Here is a 26,497-nt window from a genome sequence, read left to right as displayed (position 1 = left end):
ATTTCCGGCACCGGACAAACCCCTTCAATTCAGGGACTATTCTAACTTGTTTGGGTGGATCCACCACGTTATGTACAAGTTTGTTTCTTAGAGTAGGTGCTTTTCGGTAAATAAACCTTGTTTTTTTTTGGTAAAATCTTCGCTAAAGTTTTGTCAGATTTTAAAATAGGCCAATATTTCTTAAAAATCTTCTCCACTGACCTATATTGTTTGTTAAAACCGGTAATAAAAGCACAATTAAAAACATCCTCTTTATTCTTGTCCTTTTTTCTTAGTAAATTCTCCCTTGGTAAATCTCTGATCTTATTTTTAGTTGCTTCTAATACTGTTCTTTTATATCCTTTCTCCTCGAATCTTTTAGTAAGCCTCTCTGCTTGTATCTCATAATCTTCTAATTCAGTGCAGTTCCGTCTGATCCTCATGTACTGCCCTTTCGGTATATTTTGGATCCATTTCGGGTGATGACAGCTAGCTGTGGGAATATATCCATTCTTATCCGTTGGCTTAAAGAAAGTTTTTGTATGTGCATCATCCCTAACTTTAAAAATCTCCAGATCTAAAAACTCAATTTTTTCTGTATTAAAATTTGCAGTAAAATTAATTCCATAAGGGTTGCGATTTATTGGTGTATAAACAATTCCAAAGTCTCCAATGGTCCATCCCATACCATAATCAGGTCATCAATATAGCGACGGTAGAATAGCAGTTCTGGTGGGTTCTTCTCATATATCATTCTTTCCTCTAACATGTTAATGAAGATATTAGCGACACTGGGGGCATATCTTGCCCCCATAGCAACGCCTTTTGTCTGTACGTAGAAGGTTTTGTCGTACCAGAAATAATTTTTTGCCATAGCTAATTGTAGGCCTTCTAAAATATAATTTATTTGGACATGTTTCAGGTCCGTCTCTTCATGTAGCGCCTTCTTAACACTGTCCAGGCCATCCTTTTGGTCTATGCTCGTGTATAGTGAATTTGCATCAATTGTCGCCAGAATACATGACTTCCCAATTTTAACTTGCTGCAGCTCTGTTAATAGCTGAGTGCTATCTTTCAGGTAAGATTTTCCTTTGCATACCAAAGGCTGCAGAAATTTATCTAGGTATTCTACTGGTCTGGAGAAGAGAAATCCAATCCCGCTAATAATAGGTCTTCCTGGGGGTTTTTCTACCCTTTTATGTATCTTCGGAAGATGGTAGATTACTGGAGTTTTTGCTGATTTTGGTAACAGGTACCTAGCTTCCTTCTCAGTGAGTATTCCTAGGTCTTGGCCCTTTTTGATATACATCTCTAGTTTCTTGCGATATTCTTTCCTGGGATTTCTCTTCAGCCGTTTATATGTATCTGGAACACTTAAAAGATTTTTCATTTCATCTTCATAGTCACGTTTATTTAAGATTACTAAACCTCCACCCTTATCAGCTGGGCGTATTACAACTTCTTTTTTCTTTTCAATACTCTCAATAATTTCCCATATCTTGTTTTCTTTATTATTACGTATTTTCAGATTTTTCAAATCGTATTCTACCATCTTTTTAAAAGCCTGAATGCACTCATTGTTTGGTGTATTAGGGTTAAAAGTAGATTTGTTTCTTAGTTCCGTATGTCTAAAAAGGGTATCTTTGGTAGATTTGGAATGTCCTTTTAAATTAAAATTTTTTTTTACGTTCAATTTCCTTAAAAATTTTTGAAGGTCTATATACGCCTCAAACTTATCCAGATTTTTATTGGGGGCATATTTCAATCCTAAATCTAAAATCGCTAATTCTTCTGGTGTAAAATCAATTCCACTTAGGTTAAAAATTCCAGTGTTTAAAACTCTCTCCTTCTTTTTCTTCCTCCCGCCCCGTTTACCTCTCCTCCGTTTCCTTCGTCCCATCGGTTGTTCCATGTGTATGGCCTCCCAATAGTCTGTTGATACCCGTAGGGGTTCCTCCAGTTCCTCTGATAGGTGGTGTTTTGATCGTAATCTGTGGGTCTTTGGAAATTCATTGATCTTGGGGGTCCTCCCCATCCTCCTCCTCTCGGGGGGTTGAACCATCTTCCTTGTCTGGGGGGTCTCCCTCGGTTCATTCCCTGAAAAAAACTATTATTCCTGTGTTCTTGGAACCTATCATTCCTTCTGAATTCCCGTGGGGGATAGACCCTCCTATTATCCATTAATGGAGAGAAACGATTTGAGGTATTAATTGGATATCTGGGGGATTCATATCTCGGAGGTGGTGGTCTTCTAGGTCTGATGTTTCGGGGACTTCTTGGCGGGAGTTCATAAGTGTCCGTTCTCCTTGGTGTCTCTTCTTCCATATGTATATTTTCTCTTGTCGGTCTGAATGAAAAATTCCTAGCTAAACTAGGAGTAGGAGTTTCGGGTTCTTCCTCTTGTTCGTCTTCGTCTGGTGTGGTCTCTCTTGATGTGTGTATCGGAGTATTGGGTGCTGGTATTTCCATAGCTTCATCTCTTATGGAATCCTGCCATTTATATACTTTATCATTCTTATAATCGAGAATGTCCCTATTAAATTTCGTTTGTTTCTTTAATTGTAAATCCTTATCATATTTAGATATGATTAGGGATAACTCTCTTTCTTTTTCTTTATATTCATTGGTGTTTGAGAAGGGAGTAAGGAGTGTTTTTAAACGAGTAATGTTGGTTTCAACCTCCTTTAGTTTGTGTTTCCTCCTCCCAATAATTTGTCTAAGGAGTTCTGATTCACATCTATTGAACAGTTTAAACCAATCTTCCATGAGTCCTTGGTCAGTTATGCCACCATTAGGATGTAATTCCCATCTTAATTTGCGTGGGGTCATTTTTTCTTTAATATACATCTCTAACGTGGAAATATCCCACCATACTCTTAATTGTTTTTCAAGATCATGTCTGAGTTGTCTAAATAGGCTATTAAGGTCATGATTGGTAGTGGCCCTCTCTTGGTTGAATACTTCTTCTATATTAATTTCTCTATTCCCTATGTAGCTAAAAATCTCCATAGCAGCAGAAAAAACACATTTTCAGGGGTGTCAATAAATATATAGGGGAAAGTTTCCGCGCTGATGGAGGAATTGAATAAATGACTGCAGCCTACCTCAAAAATATAGATAACTATATTTGGTAAATGTAGGGTAAATGGAGGTAATTGGCGCTGTCAGGCGTATAAATTAGGGAATATAAATATGTCTATGGGTACACTGATGATATGAAGTGGATAAGTAGAAAGTGTCAGATCATAAATTAAAACGTGATATAGTGGATCCTTATAAAGTGTAAAATATATAAATATATATAAAAATAATTAATAAAAATCTTATCGTGATATATGTGTAAATATAAATAATAAAATATAAAAAATCCATTCAGTGTGTGATCCTAAAGGGTATAAATATGATTCAATTCCAAATTAAATTACTAAAATCAATACATAAAGTGGTATGTTACATACATTAAATAACCTCAATAAATAGATAAGGTGCTAATAGTCAAGTGTATAAATGTGCTAGTGAGCCAAAACAGTATATAGTAATATATAAATTTATATGTGGAAAATCAAATCATAAATAGTGTCCCAGCATTTTGAATAGAAAATGTCCATATAGGTAACCGTAAAATACTGGCGCCACAAATATAAATAAGTCCCAAGATGTAAAAGGAGAAGAGATTAACAGGAAAAAGTGGATTCCAGGGGTTCCAAAATGATGGGGGTGCTCAATAAAGGAATAAGTGCTCCCCTCCTATTACTCCCGCACTCACCAGATGGTGGTACCCCCACAGGGGTAAACAGCGTTTGGGGTGACTCTAAGAGGTCCCTCCGAAGGCGGTGAGTGCGGGAGTAATAGGAGGGGAGCACTTATTCCTTTATTGAGCACCCCCATCATTTTGGAACCCCTGGAATCCACTTTTTCCTGTTAATCTCTTCTCCTTTTACATCTTGGGACTTATTTATATTTGTGGCGCCAGTATTTTACGGTTACCTATATGGACATTTTCTATTCAAATTGCTGGGACACTATTTATGATTTGATTTTCCACATATAAATTTATATATTACTATATACTGTTTTGGCTCACTAGCACATTTATACACTTGACTATTAGCACCTTATCTATTTATTGAGGTTATTTAATGTATGTAACATACCACTTTATGTATTGATTTTAGTAATTTAATTTGGAATTGAATCATATTTATACCTTTTAGGATCACACACTGAATGGATTTTTAATATTTTATTATTTATATTTACACATATATCACAATAAGATTTTTATTAATTATTTTTATATATATTTATATATTTTACACTTTATAAGGATCCACTATATCACGTTTTAATTTATGATCTGACACTTTCTACTTATCCACTTCATATCATCAGTGTACCCATAGACATATTTATATTCCCTAATTTATACACCTGACAGCGCCAATTACCTCCATTTACCCTACATTTACCAAATATAGTTATCTATATTTTTGAGGTAGGCTGCAGTCATTTATTCAATTCCTCCATCAGCGCGGAAACTTTCCCCTATATATTTATTGACACCCCTGAAAATGTGTTTTTTCTGCTGCTATGGAGATTTTTAGCTACATAGGGAATAGAGAAATTAATATAGAAGAAGTATTCAACCAAGAGAGGGCCACTACCAATCATGACCTTAATAGCCTATTTAGACAACTCAGACATGATCTTGAAAAACAATTAAGAGTATGGTGGGATATTTCCACGTTAGAGATGTATATTAAAGAAAAAATGACCCCACGCAAATTAAGATGGGAATTACATCCTAATGATGGCATAACTGACCAAGGACTCATGGAAGATTGGTTTAAACTGTTCAATAGATGTGAATCAGAACTCCTTAGACAAATTATTGGGAGGAGGAAACACAAACTAAAGGAGGTTGAAACCAACATTACTCGTTTAAAAACACTCCTTACTCCCTTCTCAAACACCAATGAATATAAAGAAAAAGAAAGAGAGTTATCCCTAATCATATCTAAATATGATAAGGATTTACAATTAAAGAAACAAAAGAAATTTAATAGGGACATTCTCGATTATAAGAATGATAAAGTATATAAATGGCAGGATTCCATAAGAGATGAAGCTATGGAAATACCAGCACCCAATACTCCGATACACACATCAAGAGAGACCACACCAGACGAAGACGAACAAGAGGAAGAACCCGAAACTCCTACTCCTAGTTTAGCTAGGAATTTTTCATTCAGACCGACAAGAGAAAATATACATATGGAAGAAGAGACACCAAGGAGAACGGACACTTATGAACTCCCGCCAAGAAGTCCCCGAAACATCAGACCTAGAAGACCACCACCTCTGAGATATGAATCCCCCAGATATCCAATTAATACCTCAAATCGTTTCTCTCCATTAATGGATAATAGGAGGGTCTATCCCCCACGGGAATTCAGAAGGAATGATAGGTTCCAAGAACACAGGAATAATAGTTTTTTTCAGGGAATGAACCGAGGGAGACCCCCCAGACAAGGAAGATGGTTCAACCCCCCGAGAGGAGGAGGATGGGGAGGACCCCCAAGATCAATGAATTTCCAAAGACCCACAGATTACGATCAAAACACCACCTATCAGAGGAACTGGAGGAACCCCTACGGGTATCAACAGACTATTGGGAGGCCATACACATGGAACAACCGATGGGACGAAGGAAACGGAGGAGAGGTAAACGGGGCGGGAGGAAGAAAAAGAAGGAGAGAGTTTTAAACACTGGAATTTTTAACCTAAGTGGAATTGATTTTACACCAGAAGAATTAGCGATTTTAGATTTAGGATTGAAATATGCCCCCAATAAAAATCTGGATAAGTTTGAGGCGTATATAGACCTTCAAAAATTTTTAAGGAAATTGAACGTAAAAAAAAATTTTAATTTAAAAGGACATTCCAAATCTACCAAAGATACCCTTTTTAGACATACGGAACTAAGAAACAAATCTACTTTTAACCCTAAAACACCAAACAATGAATGCATTCAGGCTTTTAAAAAGATGGTAGAATACGATTTGAAAAATCTGAAAATACGTAATAATAAAGAAAACAAGATATGGGAAATTATTGAGAGTATTGAAAAGAAAAAAGAAGTTGTAATACGCCCAGCTGATAAGGGTGGAGGTTTAGTAATCTTAAATAAACGTGACTATGAAGATGAAATGAAAAATCTTTTAAGTGTTCCAGATACATATAAACGGCTGAAGAGAAATCCCAGGAAAGAATATCGCAAGAAACTAGAGATGTATATCAAAAAGGGCCAAGACCTAGGAATACTCACTGAGAAGGAAGCTAGGTACCTGTTACCAAAATCAGCAAAAACTCCAGTAATCTACCATCTTCCGAAGATACATAAAAGGGTAGAAAAACCCCCAGGAAGACCTATTATTAGCGGGATTGGATTTCTCTTCTCCAGACCAGTAGAATACCTAGATAAATTTCTGCAGCCTTTGGTATGCAAAGGAAAATCTTACCTGAAAGATAGCACTCAGCTATTAACAGAGCTGCAGCAAGTTAAAATTGGGAAGTCATGTATTCTGGCGACAATTGATGCAAATTCACTATACACGAGCATAGACCAAAAGGATGGCCTGGACAGTGTTAAGAAGGCGCTACATGAAGAGACGGACCTGAAACATGTCCAAATAAATTATATTTTAGAAGGCCTACAATTAGCTATGGCAAAAAATTATTTCTGGTACGACAAAACCTTCTACGTACAGACAAAAGGCGTTGCTATGGGGGCAAGATATGCCCCCAGTGTCGCTAATATCTTCATGAACATGTTAGAGGAAAGAATGATATATGAGAAGAACCCACCAGAACTGCTATTCTACCGTCGCTATATTGATGACCTGATTATGGTATGGGATGGACCATTGGAGACTTTGGAATTGTTTATACACCAATTAAATGGCAACCCTTATGGAATTAATTTTACTGCAAATTTTAATACAGAAAAAATTGAGTTTTTAGATCTGGAGATTTTTAAAGTTAGGGATGATGCACATACAAAAACTTTCTTTAAGCCAACGGATAAGAATGGATATATTCCCACAGCTAGCTGTCATCACCCGTAATGGATCCAAAATATACCGAAAGGGCAGTACATGACGATCAGACGGAACTGCACTGAATTAGAAGATTATGAGATACAAGCAGAGAGGCTTACTAAAAGATTCGAGGAGAAAGGATATAAAAGAACAGTATTAGAAGCAACTAAAAATAAGATCAGAGATTTACCAAGGGAGAATTTACTAAGAAAAAAGGACAAGAATAAAGAGGATGTTTTTAATTGTGCTTTTATTACCGGTTTTAACAAACAATATAGGTCAGTGGAGAAGATTTTTAAGAAATATTGGCCTATTTTAAAATCTGACAAAACTTTAGCGAAGATTTTACCAAAAAAACCAAGGTTTATTTACCGAAAAGCACCTACTCTAAGAAACAAACTTGTACATAACGTGGTGGATCCACCCAAACAAGTTAGAATATTCCCTGAATTGAAGGTGTTTGTCCGGTGCCGGAAATGCCTAGCATGCAAAAACAACCCTGCACAAAGAAGAAAGACCACACACTTTAAGTCTACGGTAAACAGAAGAATTTTTCAAATAAGGGATTTAATCACGTGCCAGACCACACACGTCACTTATGTGATTGAATGTCCGTGCAAACTGCAGTATGTGGGCAGAACTACTAGGCCTCTGCTAGTAAGAATCAGAGAACACATAGGAAACATAAAAAGAGTTTTCCCGAAACATAGCCTATCAAGGCATTTCCGTGATGTACATAACAAAAATCCAAGAGGTCTTGTCTTTTATGCTATCGACTCCATTAAGGAACATTGGAGGGGAGAAAATAAAACCCGCAAAATCTCACAGAATGAGACACGCTGGATTTACCAGCTTGAGTCCCTCCAGCCGGGGGGAATCAACTTGGATATAGACTTAAACTGCTTTATATCAGATATATAGCCTATAGTGAGACCCCTCCAAAATTATGGATTCCACAGCTCCCTTGATTAAATTCACATATAAGACATGTTATATATGCACCTTTTATCCTCCCTCAAATCTAAAAAGCACCTAACTTTAGACAATACTAATTCCATACTGGTTTTTTTATATGTATTTTTAATAATTATGTCCATCACCCTATACACTAATTAGAATACAAAATATCGATATTTAAATAAGGACATCTACATTGAGGATATTTTATAAGTTGAAAGGAAATTATAGACAATAAACACCCCTTGTACACTATTTAAAACACCCTATTATTTATTTATGTAGGGGTCTGTATCACAATAATTTCTGTAGATGGTCCAGATTTATATATAAAAATACCTAAATGTAGTTCCTTTTTATAGATATGATATAAATGCATCTCCTCTAAAATACTTCCAAGCATACTATTTATGGTCTTCCTAGTAAAAATCTTCCGATTAAATTTATATTTTAATCTAAATATATTTTAATAATTTTAATAATTTTAAATTTCGCTTTATATATTATTATCGTAATATTAATTGTACGGATGCACTTTCTAATGGACCCTAGTCCAATTATATTTATTACCAGTGCCCATTAACTTACTGTTAAGAGATTTCAGATTTAATCAGTAATTAAAAATGAAGTTGTTTTTAAATCTCTTTTATATAAATTTTAGCACTGAAAAAATAGGACTTATCCACCGTTCTATTTCCACTATTTATTTTAAATATACAACTGTCCTGTTAGTATCTACACATCGCAGCTTTTCCTTTATTGTTAAACATCACAATTCCACTTAGCAACAGATGATGCTTTACATTTTAACCAATCGCATTTATGTTCGTTTGTCTCTCTTTAAATGTTAGATATGTGCTTGCCCGGCAACTCATGACGCGCCGTGGGGGTTTTTTCCTATTGGCGGCCATGGAGTTTACAATTGTCGTTGCCCGGCAACCAGGAAGTATAACAATGGGCGGACCTGACGTGACCATACGCTGCTCCTGATGACGTCATTGATGACGAAACGCGTAGAGCGTGGTCACGTCAGTTCCGCTTCCTGTTGACTGAGACGCACATCCGGCCGGTGGAACGCACCGCGTCCCGGAACTACCGCTACACGAGGGTGTTGCGGTCCCTAGGACATACGTGCACATTTTCTCTTATACTGAATGTGAGTATTGTAATCTTATGCTTAATAAAGCACTTTTGTACTGCAATACTTCACTATTGGAGCCCCTTTCTTTCTTCCCTCATCTGGATCTCTCACACTTATATCGGAGTACTTAAGAGGAGTTATTTTCTATCAACTTTCCCTGGAGAAAAGTACACTATAAAAGGTCGGGATTAAGTGGATCACTAGCCAGCCTTCGGAGGGACCTCTGAGAGTCACCCCAAACGCTGTTTACCCCTGTGGGGGTACCACCATCTGGTGAGTGCGGGAGTAATAGGAGGGGAGCACTTATTCCTTTATTGAGCACCCCCATCATTTTGGAACCCCTGGAATCCACTTTTTCCTGTTAATCTCTTCTCCTTTTACATCTTGGGACTTATTTATATTTGTGGCGCCAGTATTTTACGGTTACCTATATGGACATTTTCTATTCAAATTGCTGGGACACTATTTATGATTTGATTTTCCACATATAAATTTATATATTACTATATACTGTTTTGGCTCACTAGCACATTTATACACTTGACTATTAGCACCTTATCTATTTATTGAGGTTATTTAATGTATGTAACATACCACTTTATGTATTGATTTTAGTAATTTAATTTGGAATTGAATCATATTTATACCTTTTAGGATCACACACTGAATGGATTTTTAATATTTTATTATTTATATTTACACATATATCACGATAAGATTTTTATTAATTATTTTTATATATCGTTATATATTTTACACTTTATAAGGATCCACTATATCACGTTTTAATTTATGATCTGACACTTTCTACTTATCCACTTCATATCATCAGTGTACCCATAGACATATTTCTGCTACCTATGTTTGGTAAAAAATCACAATAAGCGTATTTTGATTGATTTGCGCAAAAGTTATTGCGTTTACTAACTAAGGGAAAGATTTCTGTCATTTTTGGTGTTTTTTTTTTTTAACAAGTAATGTCGGCGATCTGCGATTTTTTTGCGGGACTGCGACATTGCAGCAGAAAGATCGGACCCTTGACTGACATTTTTGACACTTTTGGGGGTACCAGTGACATTACTGCAGTAATCAGTGCTATATATATATGCACTGTTACTGTAAAAATGACACTGGCAGGGAAGGGGTTAATTTTATTGGAGAGGGAGGGGTTAATGTATGCCTGGTGCTTACTAACGTGTGTGGGGGGAGGTGACTGAGTGACACAAGGACAGATTGCATGTTCAGCTATGCTGAACCCTGCAATCTGACCCTGCCTGTCACTTAGGAGATCCGCCCGCTTGTGTTTACACAAGCAGGCGGATCTCCACACTAGATGACTGACGATCGGGGAAGAGCAGCGGCGATCGCCGCTGCTCCTCCCCTGGCCCGACTCCCGCTGTGACTGAATACAGCGGGAGCGAGCCTCCGGCGGCGTGCGCGCCGCCGAGAAAGGGGAGTGTCTGGCGACGTAGGTCTACGTCGCCAGACGATAACGAGCCACTTTGCCGCAGTAGTGCTCGAGTGAGCAGACGGCAAGTGGTTAAAACAGCAGAGCCGAATAAAAGATGTCCATCCTCCCAAGACACGAGCGAAAACATGAGGAATGCTGGTAGTAGGAGGGTTATCATGGACTGACCTACAGTTTTTTGTTTGCCAGTGTCTAATCCTCCTGTAAGTGGCAGTATAACCCAAAGGTTGAAGGCTTTCTATGTCCCTAATGAACGAGAAAATCTTGATTGGAAATTTTAGTCTGGAGGACCTTGTAAGGTTAACATTTGGAGTAGTGTAAAAAAAAAAAAGTCACCCTTACTGTACAAATACTCTTCTAAAACCACACTGGTACAAAACAAATCAAGTTGGAACATCTTGTCTAGGCATATAAATGACTTTACCTTGACTGTTAAAGGAACTCCCTGCTGGTAAAATTCAATATCCTCATAAAAATTCAAATACTCAAAAGTACCCAGTCTGGAAATCACTACTAAATGTTCTGTGTTCCCTGTAGGAAAGAACCAGGTATGAGACTTGTCATAAGTAAATAAATTAAAGGATTAGGCTGGACACACAAATTAAGGCAAAACACAAGTCTACAGAAGCATTAGTCCTTCACGTGCTTATAAATGATATCAGCAGGTCAAAGTACCAATTATCTAGACTGGGCCGTAACCTGCAGCCCTCTTTTGAATGAATAACAGGCCTAGGATCTGCCCAAGTATATGTTAGTTCATAATAAACCCCTACAGGGCCTTTAAAAGTGTCAGAATCGTGATCTTTATTCTAAGCAAAAAATCGTGATTCTCATTTTATCCAAAATCATGCAGCTCTGCAATTGCACTGTGGCTGCCCCGCACATACATTATGTGAACAGGCTGTAAAAACTCACTGAAACGCACATGAAAATTTATGTGAAACGGTTGTCTCTGCAAGTAAAATCTGTGCGGTTTTCCCATCAGCTTTAATGCATGTATAGTGTGAACGAGCCCTAAAAAAACTGTCACATGACACTAAAAATAGGTAACAGTAATTGGTATCAGCGAGTTTTTGAGAAAAAGTATCGGTACTCAATCGGTCTTAAAAAACTGCCATCAGTGCATCCCTACATAGATCAATTGGCTTTATATAATGATCATAGTGGGGGTGGAGCTACGAATCTTAGGGGACTATCTCTGTACTCATTAATCTTTGCAACCATTAAAATAATAGAACATCTCTTCATTTCTTTTTGAACTCTGTAAGTATCAGCATTATATAAATAAAGATTTGATTCTCACCTGTAAGCTTCTCTGTCATTGAAGCCCTGACTTTTAAATGCTGTGTTTTGACTGTCTGAGAGACATTGAACAGATGTAGATCATAGGTCTTGGATACACAGCCTTTGTCATCAGTCTAAAAACAGAAGAGATAAAAGTATATATACAGATCTTGATTTACTGAAGTGTCATAGGAATCTAATTTTATGCAAACATTTCAGTTCTATTTGACTTGGGCTAGGAGACCTCTACATCTGTTCAGTAGCAGAAGGATCTGCTGCTGGTGCTAATGAAACTTGCTCAGTGTACAGAAGCAACACAACCAGGGCCGTCTTTAATATTGACTGGACCCTGGGCAAACATTTTCTTGGGCCCCCCATGCAATTTCACTCTCCGCCTGCTCTGAGACATACAAAATGAGTTTACTGAATCAGATCAGGCAACAATTGCAATTGGTTGCCAGAGGTTACAGTGTATCATTACCGTTATGGCTCACTGTTTATTTGCTAGAGGTTACAGCACATGACTTCTGCTTGTTGATTGGTTTCAAGAGATTACTGTACAATAATACGGCTCACTGACTGGTTGCTAGAGGGTACTGGACATCCTTAACACCCACTAATTGGTGGCTAGAGGTTACTGCACATTATTACTGCTCACTGGTTGGTTGCTAGAGGTTACTGCATATCCTTTCCACTCAATGATTGGGTGCAAGTGGTTAGTGCACATCATTAATGCCCACTAATTGGTTGCTTGCCTGCACACCATGGACTGGGGAGGTGAGGACACCCCTCAATAGATATAAAACTCCTAGGGATACTAGGACTCCTGGGATCAGTGGCAATCAGTGGTAATGAGAAGGTAATGAGTAATGGTAATGAGAAGATTTACACTGACCACCAATGTAACTAAAATATTTAGCCTGCATTCACATTTCTTGTGTCAGGAACGCATGCAAGATCGCTTTGTTGACACCACAGAAACATGCTGTCCTTTAGCTGGTACACAGCAGTGGCATTAATTGGTAATGACACCCTCACGCATCTGCTGAGATGTGTGTATTTAGATAAACCAAAACTCACGGTGCTGTGCCATCATGGTGTTTTGAAAAAGGGTTCCCCCTCCAATTTGCTTACCTTTGCAGAACAGGCTGATGGTAGGCTTAATGACCACAGTTGTAGGCAGGACTTTCAAGCCTTTACCTCCCCAGTGGGCATCATACAGCAGAAGTGAAGGTGGCTATGACCTCAGGGGGTCATGAAATACATATGAATGCTGCCTCTATTTACATATCAATGCAGCTGGTCCACGGCTATTTGCATATTAATGTCACACAATTTACATAGCATTGCAGGTTATTTACATGTAAACACAGGGTCTGCAGGTGAGTCCCCTGCATGTGGCAATAGAGCAGGGCAGAGCTGAGCAGCATTAGTAACAGAACTTCACACTGAGATATTGGGATACAGCATGGGACTGAAACTTCAAGGGACAAAGAAATTTAAACTGGGATAATTGGCATGTATAAGGCAGCTGCTTCGGGCCCCAAACAATGATGGGGCCCAGGGCAGCTGCCCCTTTTGCCCTGCCTTAAAAACGGCCCTGAACACAACAACAGTTGACATTTTAGCTTATCTATACCTCCCAATTTCCTGAGATGGGAGTGAGGGACACCCATTAGCAAAAGTATGTAGGCATAGGACACACCTCCTGCCACGTCCCCTTAAAGGAGAATTATAAAAAAAAAAAAAAAAAAAGATTGGTTAAATCCTCAAGTGCTATTTTTTTACCACTACTTTACCTTTAAATTGGCTTTTGAAATTTACAAATACAGCAATTTAAAAATTGGATGAAAGGTTTAGCAATGGCTAACACATTTTTTAATAAATAAGTAGTGCATTTTATATACAAATATATAGAGCAGACCAAAATGAGGGACAAATTCGGAGGAAAGCGGGGCAGAGGGACTTTGTTCCAAATCAGGGACAGTCCCTCAAAATCAAAGACAGTTGGGAGCTATGCTTTATCAGCCTCAACAAAAGTCTATATTATGCCATTGACAGTTTTAGGCTATCCTAAGTGGATAGTTTGAATAGCTGAATGTGTAAGGATCTTTGTTAAAACGTTTTCCATAAGCTCGCATGGGTGTATAATTTCAGAGGAAAAATTGCCCTAATTGCCATAGATGGATTAAGCAATGTGAGCCCATATTTCGATTTATGAGCCTGTATGTAGATAGGGAGGCCTGTATTTGTAGATTTTACATACCATTTGTGCACCAATTGAAAGGGCTTTGTAAAATGCATATAGTCTAAGGCAGTGGTCCTCAACTCCGGTCCTCAGGGCCCACTAACAGGCCAGATTTTAAGTATTACCTTGAGGAGATGCAGACTAGAGTACTGCAATCACTGAGCAGCAAATGATATCACCTGGGATGTATTTCAGTTATCTTGCAAATCTGGCCTGTTAGTGGGCCCTGTAGGCTAGGGTTGAGGACCACTGGTCTAAGGGACCCGTTTCTAGAAAAAAAAGTTAGGTGACTGGTCTCTACTCATATTGTGAAGTGTTCTCTAAAGTGTTATACAGACAACACTCTAAAGCCTAGTACACATGGGCCAAATGCCGAGCGACATTGACTGGTTTCATAAAAACCAGCTGACATTTGGCTTACTGTATGTGTATGGCAGCCGGTCCGACAGAAGGCTGCTGAGAAAACCAGCAGCCGACTGGCTCCCGATCAGCGCTTTCAGGTGATGGCTGAGAGCGCTGATCGAAGTGTTCTGGCGGGGGGTCATCCCCCTGTCAGAACACAGCAGCTCAGCGGGGGGAGGTTGCTGTAATAACGTTGGATCATTAGTACATCGGCTCCAACTGAAGCTGAAAACTCATGGTGTGTACCAGGCTTTAATGTGAACGCAGACTTAAAATGTGGCCTATGTTTAGCCAACTAAATGGGTTTGTTTATAATGCAGTCCTAACTGCATTAACTCATATTGTGACCCATTATATATCATCTCTTACTGCTAACAACTGAAAAATTAAATCAAATTAAATCCCAGAGCTTACTACCAGTGATGGGTGCAAATAGCAAACTTTACACAAACCCCTAGAAAAGGAGGCGAATTTTGAAATTCTAGGGCAATGGGAAAAGGATTGGCAAACAAAAGGCCGAGAAGCTAGGCACTGTCATGGGGGGATCACGTACCATTGCAAAAACATTTAAAAAAATACTGTTCGGGGGGAGAGAGTCTTCTATTATATGCTACATCAGGGCAAAAATGGAAAAAACTCAGATTCTCCATGGACGTGCTTGAGTTTAAGTGGTTTTACTGGAATGATGTCTTCTAGCTACAGGCATCATCCCAGTATCAAAATGTGCAGCCAGTGATTCCCTCTTAAGCAGATGTGATTTGAGTGGACGATGCTGTCACATGGGATGTTGTTCATCCTTTGTGATAGCAATAAAGTTAATACAAAAAAAAAATAATAATAAAGGCACATCGAATACCTTACGAAAGGAGGCAACAAAACTCGGGTAATCAAGTATCACAGGATTGTCATTCTTCCATAAGGGATTCGCCCAGGCCAAGGCCTTGTCTGAGAGCAATGAGATTAGGAAACCCACCTTGGACCTGTCAGAGGGAAACGCCTGAGGAACCATCTCAAACGAAATGCCCACTTGGTTTAGGAAGCCACGACACTGACTCGGTTAATCCCTATAGTGCTGCGGGAGGGGGCTGAACCAGTCATACTTCTGGTAACAGCGACTCCAGCTGCAGGAGCAGCAGCTGGGGCAACAACAGGAGGAACCAGTGACCTAGCAGCACCAGGAGCAAGGTGTACTGTGCGTGCAAGCAACGTCTGCAACGCCAGAGTGAACGGACCCAAAAAGTGATCTTGTTGATAGAGCCTGGTAACCAGCATGGGGAGCGTAGGAGCACCTGCATCCTCAGGATTCATGGCCTTTGTGTACTGTCAGGGTGCCAGGAAACCAAACCACATGGGGATGCAGGTAAAATACAGCAGTTTATTGGAGAAAACAAGAATAATCGCACAGCAAGAGTGAGGAAGAGAGAGCAGGAACAAGCCGGGGTCAAGTGGGTAGTCTGCTGATGCCAGGTCGCCTGCCAATGCAGGGTTATCAGCCAAAGCCAGGTCATACATTGAGGAACACAGAGAACAGAAGACTGCTAGCAGCGATGCACCTTGGAGCATAAACATAAGGGCAAGAATTGCAACCCAACATCTGATAGATATAGTCAGGTGTGCAGCATCATCAATGTGCGACGTCCAGGCAGCAGGAAGTGATGATGCAATCAGTCTATAAGAGGCAGCAGTCTGCACATGTCCAAGATAGCTGCCAACAGGAGGGCAAGGTAAGACCTTGACAGAGATGTAACACCGCTCCAGGTGAAAGTAATCTTCCCTCTAATGACTGGATGCTGGTCCAGGCCGTGGTCTGAAAAAATATCTGAATTAATTGAAAGGTGGTGACCGCACTCAAGAATTTAGAAGATAAAAAACTCCTTTATTCCATAAAGTCCAAACCATAAATTATGTTAGGACATAACGACACAGGCAAAAAACAGCAGGGGTTTAACTCCTGCTGTTTTTTGCCATGTCTTAACATGATTTATGGTGTGAATTTCATGGAATAGAGGAATTCATTTTTTATCCTCTAAATTCTGGAGTGCAGTCACCACCTTTCTTTCATTCAGCCACTGACATTGTCAGGACCTGGTTCACTTGCTGGTGGCACTGTGTTCACCAGCCAGTGTTACCCAGCAGCCAGCAGGTTTCAGTAATCAGTTCCACCTAGACCCAGGTCCTGGGAGGGTATTCTAGATACTGCATGCCATTTTTCATTCTTCTTAATCCTGCTCTAGCCCTGCATCCTGTACCCTGCTGCCTTACATCCGCTTTCCTTGTTCCTGTACCCAGTCCTGATTTACCCTTCTTTTCATCTCGGTTATTCCCTGTTGCCTGTGCTCCCCAGGTCCATTAAGACATGGATGAGTGAGTTTGTGGTGGAGGAACTTGACTGGCTTGCACAGAGTCCTGACCTCAACCCGATAGAACACCTTTGGGATGAATTTGAGTGGAGACTGTGAAGCCAGGCCTTCTCGTCCAATATCAGTGCCTGACCTCACAAATGCGCTTCTGCAAGAATAGTCAAACATTCCCATTGACACACTCCTAAACCTTGTGGACAGCCTTCCCAGAAGAGATGAAGCGGTTATAGCTGCAAAGGGTGGGCCACCTCAATACTGAACTTAACAGGCTAAGACTGGGATGCCATTATATATCATGTGCATGTTATGGCAGGCGCCCCAATACTTTTGCTAATACAGTGTATATTTTGTACATATTGTATGTAGTTAGTTTGCCAGGTTTCTGTTACTTAATTAGGCATTTAGGTTATATGGTTGCGGCTGGTCTGTGCTTGTCTTTTTTTTTTTTCCTATGAATAATACATTTACCTAACTATATGTAGTCTGATCTCAGGTTCCTTGTGTAGCTACATAGATCTAGTCTGAAGGCATGCAGTCAGTGGTTAACAACTGGTGTTGAGATTCTAACTATATCAGGTTTGCAACTTCTAAACATCTTCTGTACCAAGCCCACAGTCTCTAACCATCCCCTCTATCTTGCCCGCAGCCTCTAACCATTTCCTGTACCATGCCTGTAGGCTCTAACTATCTTCTGTACCTTGCCTGTAGCCTCTAACTATCTCCTGTACCATGCCTGCAGCCTCTAACCATCTCCTGTACCATGTCCACGACCTCTAACCATCTCCTCTATCATGTCCGCATACTCTAACCATCTCCTGTATTCTGCCAGCAGCCTTTAATAATCTCCAGTATCATGTCTGCATTCTTGAAACATCTCCTGTACCATGTCCACATTCTCCAACCATCTCCACAATCTCTAACCAGCTCTTGTATCATGTCCCCAATCTCTAACCAGCTCTTGTATCATGCCTGCAGTCTCTGAGCGGGAGCCTGGAGAAGAATGGGAGCACTGCCAGGACAGGGATCACAGGAGCAGTCAGAAATGTGTGGCCTGTGGAGAGGAGAATGTAGGATGAAACCGGAGCCACCGAGCTGGAGCCCAGGGAGGGCCATCTGACTAAGCCCTGCATGGTGCACCTGAGAGGAGGTCAGTGACAGCCCCGCCAGGCCTGTCCAGGGGGGTCACTGATGTAAAGGGGGGGTGAATACAGTAAGGTAAGGGGGCGCACTGATTTAAAGATTTTTCCTTATTTCAGTAACACCCCCCACCCCCCTTTACCTTAGTGCATTCACTCTGTGGAAGGTGGTCTGTTGCAGCAATTTTCACTGGAATAGGTGGTGAGGGGAAACATTCATGTGGGGACACACGCACTACTGAAAACTGCTGCATGCTCGCTTAATTGTTATTTGAACAACAAATTAGCAAACAATGTCTCTTTGGTATTTTAGTGATGTCTCTGTGCTCCAGCTGGGGCGATTCACCCTCCAGTTGCCCTGTTTACCATTCCACCAAATCCAGAACAGAAATTAAGGAGACCTCTATTCTATTGATCTATTGCCTATGGGACTGAAATTGAAGGAAAATCGCTCCATAAGGATGCAGGTGACAAAACTGCTGGGTTATATTAACCTGACCTTCATTGAAATGGAGAACCATGGGTTTTGACTTTTCTTATAACTTAAATATTGATATTTGCACTGTTTTGCACTTAAAAACAGCCATTTTAGTTTGTAAATGTTGGGCGTCCGGTTAGTAAATTTCACTTTGGGGGGTTGGCAACACTTACTCTTGTTGTGGTCACACCTGCTGTGGGCATTAACCACTTCCCACAAAACTCACGTAGATCTAAATGATCTGCAAGAAGTGGTTGTACCGGGGTGATGCCTGCAGCTAAAGGCATCATCCCAGTACCATTTTTTAGAGCCGGCGGTCGGCTTTCAGGCGGTAACGGCCGATGCAGCTCGGGAGCCGCTCAGTCGTTACTCCAGCGAGCAGGAGAGGACGTCCCCCCCCTTCCACCGCCTTTCCGTGGCTCTGCCCGGGCCTCCCATCCCCCCAGGAGACCCGAGCAACCAGCCGGCATGTCCGCCGGCTGGTTGGAGTCCCGAACTAAACTGGATTTGGCTTTGATCGGTTCTCCGATGATGTAACCCGGAAGCGGCGTTCATGACATCACGTCCGGGTTACTCGGCGGCTAAAGGCGCCGAATTTAAAAAAGTAACAGTATTCAAAAATGCAGTTTTTGGCATTTTGAATACATTGAAGTGCAGTGGAGTGGTCTAGGGTCTTTTAGACCCCCGATCCCTCCATAAAGAGTAACTGTTACTGCCTATTGCTGTTACAAGGGATGCTTATATTGCTTGTGACAGCAATAAAAGTGATCAGATTTTTATTTTTTTTAAAACCTGTGCTATAGTTCAAAAATGTAATAAAAAAATAGGAAAAAAATAAAAATTTTAAAGCTCCCCCGTTGCCATGAGCTCACGCACGAAAGAAAACGTATACGGAAGTCGCGCACGCAAATGAAAGCACTGTTTAAACCACACATGTGAGGTATCACCCCGATCACCAGAGCAAGAGCAATGATTAAAAAAAAAGAGCTACTCTAACTCTAAACTGGTAACCGTTAAAATTTTTTAAAGCGTCTCCTATGGAGATTTTTTATTGAACGTAGTTTGTCGCCATTCTGTGGGTGTGTGCAATTTTAAACCATAACCTGTAACTATTTACTCAGCATTACATCATCTTTCACAATATACAAAAAAAATGGGCTAACTTAACTGTTTAGTTTTTTTTTTTAATGCAGTGAAATGTATTTTTTCCAAAAAATGGCGTTTGAAAGACCGCTGTGCAAATACCGCGTGACAGAAAATAATGCAACGACCGCCATTTTATTCTCAAGAGTTTTTGCTAAAAAAAAATATATATATATATATATATAATGCTTGGGGGTTCTAGGTAATTTTCTAGCAAAAAATACAGATTTTAACTTGTAAACAACAAAAGAGGATCCCAATCTCCCTGATAGGATTGAACAAGTTAGGTCAAAGGTAGGATAAACCTAGTATGTACCCACATCCCTATAATTACTGTGGAAAAGCCAAAGAACCCTCTAATGGGACTTTAAGGGGCACTCAGAACAAAAGTAGTGATAGTAAAAAATATAAATGTATTAATACATTCAAAAATGATAGAAAAACATCAAATTTACACAATAAAAATCATCTGACAAAGGGGGCAATATTGTAGTGATGGATGGTGACATGTACGTGACAATGCGTAATAAAATCCTAAATAACAAAGAATGGTATTGCCCAATTTCACCTTCCAAAATTCAAACATTTCAGTTGGAATTTTATTGGTTAATTGATGCTGCCTATTCCCAAGGCGTAATCAAAAAATCAGATTGGGACTTTATACGCACTAAAATCCCCTGCATGCCGACATTTTTTACTCTGCCAAAATTACATAAGAATCTACACCAACCAACAGGCAGACCTATTATTTCCGGCAATGGGTCACTGATTGAAAATCTTAGCAAATTCATTGATGAATTTTTGCAACCACATGTGATAAATTTGCCTAGTCACGTGCATGACACCATCCATGTTCTGCAAAACATTGAGGGCATACAGATTCCTCCCCAAAGCCTTCCTTGTTTTTACATAGTTACATAGTAGGTGCGGTTGAATAAAGACAACAGTCCATCCAGTTCAACCTGTGTAGTTGTGTGTGGCTGTAATCATCTCACATACACCTGAATGCTCTGATCCTTGACATGTATGTCTAATAATCTTTTGAAAGCCGCCATACTACCCGCAGAAACCACCTCTTGTGGTAGAGAATTCCACAATCTTGTAGCCCTAACAGTAAAGAACCCCCCACGTTGCCTGAGGTTAAAACGCTTCTCCTCTAATCGCATTGTATGCCCCCGAGTCCTCATGCAATCCCTTCGACTGAACAGTTTTTTTTCGAAGCTGAGATCCCCATTGAGATATTTAAAAATTGCTATCATGTCCCCCCTCAGGCGTCTCTTCTCCAGGGAGAATAAATCAAGCGATTGCATACGTTCTTCATAATTAAGGTCCTCCAATCCAAATCCCCTAATTAGTTTAGTTGCCCTTCTCTGGACTCTCTCCAGCTCCAAGCCTCCAACACATCCCTCCTGAGGACTGGCGACCAGAACTGAACAGAATACTCCAGATGCGGTCGGACCAGAGTTTTATAAAATGGAAGGATTATAGTCTTATCTCGGGAATACATCCCTTTCTTTATGCATGCTAATATTCTGCTGGCCTTGGCAGCTGCCGCTTGACATTGCATGCTGTTGCCTAGTCTATCATCAACCAAGACTCCCAGATCTTTCTCCATTTTTGATTCCCCCAAGGGTTCCCCTCCTAATGTGTATTGTGCCTTTATGTTTCTAGTCCCCAAGTGCAAAACTTTACACTTCTCCAAATTAAACCTCATTTGCCAAGTCGTTGCCCACTCCGTTATTTTGTCCAGGTCATCCTGTAGGATATCTGCTTCATGCTGTGCGGTTATTGCCCTGCCCAATTTTGTGTCATCTGCAAAACTGATATTGAACTACTGATCCCGTCCTCAATGCTGTTTATGAATAAATTGAACAAGGTTGGTCCCAGGACTGAGCCTTGGGGGACCCCGCTTACTACCTCAGACCAGTCTGAGTATGCGCTGTTTATTACCACCCTTTGGACACGCCCTTTTAGCCAGTTCCATATCCAAGAGCAAACCCTGCGGAACGGATTGTTGCAATTGATGTTGACGCTCTATACAGATCAATCCCCCATGATAGGGGTTTGGCCTGTATCAAACATGTTCTTTCACAAAAGAGTCAAAATGAGTGGCAACTCAATAGCTTTATCATCGATGCTCTGGATTTTATTTTGAATCATAACTATTTTCCTTTCAGCGATTCCCACTGGGAATGACCCCTTTACACATCGGAGATATATGCAAAATACATGGATCGGGCCATTTTATGGTTCCGATACATCAATGATATTCTAATGATATGGGACGGTGGATTGGTCGACCTACAGGAGTTTTTACAACTCCTCAATAGTAAACAGCTTTAATTTAAAATTTACAGCAACTTGGGATATAGAAAGGATCACTTTTCTGGATGCCCAGTTATTTAAAGATCCGGAGGGCTTCCTACGCAGTAGGCTGAATAGGAAGCCAACCGCTGGAAATTCGATTTTACATGCGAGTATTTTTCATCCCCAGACTTTAATTAAATCTATACCATTCAGTCAATACCTCCGAATAAAACGCAATTGCTCTAATGAGGCAGATTTCAAAATGGAGGCTGATAAACTTAAGGTAAGAGGACTTAATCATGGATACTCTCTTACATGTCTTAAAAAAGCCTATAAAAAAGTGTGTGGTAAGACCAGACAGGAACTCCTGTTTAAACCACACACGATTTAAGAGACAACAGATCCTTTGCGGATCATCACCCGCTTCTCCAATCAGCACAAGGATATTAAATGAATTGTAGAGAAATACTGGCATGTGTTGACAATGGACCCCTCAATAGGTCCCCTCATTCCCGATAGCCCCTCTTTTACCTTTCGGCAGGCAAAATCACTAAGAGGCAAATTGGTCTCCAGTGAATTTAAAATGGGTTTGACCAAAGATCCCTGTAAACGATTTGGGACATTTAAATGTGGGTGATGCAAATACTGCCAGTACATGGAAGTAAGCAAATCAGTGACATTACCAAATAGTGAGAAATTCAAACCTCATCACTACTCCAATTGTAAGACCAAAAGAGTTGTTTGTCTGCTTAGATGCGAATGTCCTTCATTCTATGTAGGTAAAACTAAACTAGAATTTTGGCAGTGAGTATACAGGCATATATTAAGTATGAAGACCACAAACCCAGATCTCCCGTTAGGGAGACATGTGGCTAGGTTTCATGATGGTATTTTTCCAAAAATATCCTTTTTCATACTGGACTGAGTTCACCCTGGCATCCGAGGGGGAGATTGGAACAAAATCCTTCTGCAGAAAGAGCAGAAGTGGATTTTTCGACTTGATTCCACCTCTCCTCCAGGTCTTAACGACATGATTTCTTATAAACCCTCCTTGAAAGGTTTTGTGTCAGGGGGTTCAGAATGGGAAAGGATATAATCCGTTTAATCGTTTTTAGTGATACATCAATTCAATAACAAGGAATTTTTCATAAACAATAAGATCTAATCTAAATGAATGGACTTTCATTTGTGACCCCTGTTTTTCTTTTCCCTTTTAAAGTGATATGATATTTTTTGTATACATATTTGATGGTTTTGTACCTTCTTTCTTCCATATGCCTGGCTCCATATTATGCTATTGATCTGGTTGGAATAAATGTCTTGAATCCCTTTATTTTCATGAGAATTGCTTTATTGTCATGATTATGTGTATGCCATATTTGCTGTGTTTTTTCAAGTTTGTAATGTTCTATACAATTGTATTGTGTTAATCCAGTTCTGTCTATGACCTGCCTCTGTATCCTTGCAGTTCCACTTATGTGCTCTGCAAATAAAAAAAACCCTAATAGGGAATGGGACTTCATTGGCCAAAATAACACCACAATTGTAAAATTTATAGCATTATTTTAATGGATAAGCATAAAATCAACATAATAGAGAAAACACATGTAACACAATACATATCACACAATAAAATACTTGTCATAATGAGACAAGGATGTAGTAAAGTATAGACTTCCAATGGGAACCCGACACCCTACGCGTTGCGGGAATACCCTTCACCAGGGGTGTGAGCAATGGAATTCAAACTGCTAATGTAAAGTACATGTATTTCTGCAATAGAAAATACAAAAGGTAATACACATTATATATATATATATATATATATATATATATATATATATATATATATATATATATATATATATAAATAACAATAAGGATGTCTTAAAGATACATTACATCCAAAATACAAAAATATCTGTCACAAAGTAGAATGATATGAGACGAAAATATGTTTGAAATAAGCAACGTACCCTGAGAAGATGACCAAGTCAAGATGGAAGAAGGATCCAAAAGAGATGACTAAGAAGAGTAAAGGAACATCAAAAGTGGACTGGAGATGAGAAGATGGCCGAAAAGTGTCTCCAAACACAGGTCCCCTAGGAGTCCATGTGCAGGTAAAAAATATATTATAAATAAATAAATACATCAGTCAAAGAGTGGCGTGTGTGAAGAGGGGGGGAAGAAAAGGGGGGAGGAAATTGGAAAAGGGGGGGAGAGGGGGAAAAAGGGGGGAAAAGAGGGGGGAAAGGGGGGGGGGAGGAGAAGAAAGTGGTGAAAAAGGGGAGGGAAGAAAGGAAGGGAAGGAAAGGGAAAAAGAAGAGGAGGGGGAGGGGGGAAAGAGGAAAGGAGAGGGGGAGGGGTTACAGGTAGGGGGAAGAAATATGGGTAGGAAGGAATGATGAATGTATCATGCTAGTGAGGTGAGAATAAAAAATGTAATAAATGAATGAATAAATGAAAAAATAAATACATTTAAATAACGGGCAGATGTACCTGTATAGAGAAGTTATTTGGCTGAATTGTAAAAAATCCCAACTGAAATTGTAAGTACATATATGAAACGTCCTTGTTCACGCCCATGTACAGGTGGCAATGTTAGATCATGGCACTGGTCAAATGCTGAAGGAAATACAAATAATCCAATCCTGAGAGCCCAGGTAATAAAACAGTGAGCTGCAGGAAAATAATCATAGCAAGTGTACCAGCAAGAAAAGGATGGAAATGCCTCTACTGATGAACATATATGGCAGGGATAAACATCCCGCCCTACCTAGATGAGTGCCTTTTCTTATCCAATTTTCGGGTAGCAAATACCCATCCCCCCACTCACACTCATCTAGCTAGAGCCCAACCTTGGTTATTTTGTTTTTTTTTTTTTTGAGTCATGTCTATTATATATCTTTAGTTGTGCCCTGACTATTTTTGTCTTTTTGCCTTGTATGGTTCAAGGCTCACCCTTTTTCCCCCCTTTCCCTTTTTTTTTTTAATATAATTTCATCATGTTCAAGGGTAAATGCTTTGAGTCACTTATGAGCCAATTTCAAGAACATGGCAAAACTGAGACTAGGGAAATTGAGATGGCCTCTATCTTTTTTCAATTACAAAAACTGGTTGAAAAGAAGGCTCAGCTTTTTTGGCATATCGATAGTTTTCAGCGCTATTTAGACAAAGATATCAACCCATTAGGTTTACGCATATACCGTAAATCTTTCCAACCATCAATAACGTGGATGAGATCTTCAAGAGAAGATGGGAGAATAATCTTCATCAGTATACTAAAAACATGATGAAATCATTGTCCGAGGAATACAGTATACTAAACGTATTTGGTCACTTGAAAAAGAAATTGATGCAATATATTTCATACTAGATCCATTCAAAGAGTTATACACTTTCAAAACTCATGAAGATTCTATCAAAGTGAAACTTGACTCTCTAGTCAGAGAAACTATGATAGTTAAAGATAAAAAATTCTGGAGAGATAAAAGGGCCTTCCAGGAAGGCCGGGCTTATAATTGGCACCAAGAGAAACCCTATAGAAACAGCAAGCAAGGGTATTTCAAAGGTAACAAAACAGATGGTGGCTCTAATACTTCAATCAATTCTAACATTTCTTCTTCCTCTTCACAGTCTATTACCGCGAACACTAAAAAACAGAAACGTACTCCAACTTCTGTTAAAAACAATCAATCCAAGAAGCACATATCTGAATCTCATTTGAGGACACCTACTTCTGCTGTCAATACAGGTGAAGGTATGAGCACTGTAACATCAGACAGTACACGTGGTGGCCCCCCTGGGGAAGTATATTCTATGTTCTCTAATTCTGCACCAACATCTTCTACTTCTGCCAACACTAATACTAACCACAATCCGTTTATTCAGGAGGAGCACTGACTATGTCCCCATGATTGTACTTTACCTTCCCTCTCTGACGGACATTTGCTTTCATCTATGACACAATCTTCTGTCATCAATGATATTCCTGAAAACATGATCAAATTGGACATTGTCAACTTGTCCGACTACACACTTTCCACACACGAAGCCACCTTACTTTCTAAAGGTCTCAGCTTTTGTCCCGATTCACACCTCGACAAGTTTGAGATGATTAAGGACTTAAAACTGTTTGCACACAGACTGATTTTAAAAAGTTTATACTCTAAACAAACATTTCATAGCCCTGAAGACTCTGCTACACAAAAAGCCCTTAGTGACTTTCTTACTTTGTTAGAGGAACAAGATGATGAAAATCTCATTGACAAAATTGACATTGAGGCTCTATTGGAGGAACACCTTGACAAAGACCAACCCCCTGGTCTCATTAACACTACTCTAAAAAAGAAATCAAACAAATGTCCTTCTCCATACAATATTCATAATTTGGGTGCTTTTCTCGCTGCTACCACACTCGACATTCAGAGGTTAAGAATTACTTCTAACATCACAAATCTTTCCTCTGATGAACAAAAAGCTTTGAACAACCTC

The 26,497-nt window shown here is 39.6% G+C and overlaps 1 protein-coding gene across 1 annotated transcript in view; it reads right to left on the bottom strand.

The window, feature by feature from the left end:
• Window positions 1-26,497, bottom strand: part of LOC309564235 (alpha-2-macroglobulin-like protein 1) — a 351,540-nt gene that overhangs the window by 216,943 nt on the left and 108,100 nt on the right. Inside the window, exons 9-10 of the mRNA XM_082268861.1 lie at window positions 11,949-12,063; window positions 11,070-11,176 (exon numbers count right to left, since the gene is read on the bottom strand). Of these exons, the coding sequence (XP_082124987.1) occupies window positions 11,070-11,176; window positions 11,949-12,063 (222 nt within the window). The remainder of the gene's footprint in view (window positions 1-11,069; window positions 11,177-11,948; window positions 12,064-26,497) is intronic.

This window comes from Pelophylax lessonae (assembly GCF_965119305.1).
Source record: "Pelophylax lessonae genome assembly, chromosome: 9".
Lineage (NCBI taxonomy): Eukaryota > Metazoa > Chordata > Amphibia > Anura > Ranidae > Pelophylax > Pelophylax lessonae.
Note: the sequence above shows the minus strand (reverse complement) of the source record. Positions and strands in the feature narration are given on the sequence as shown.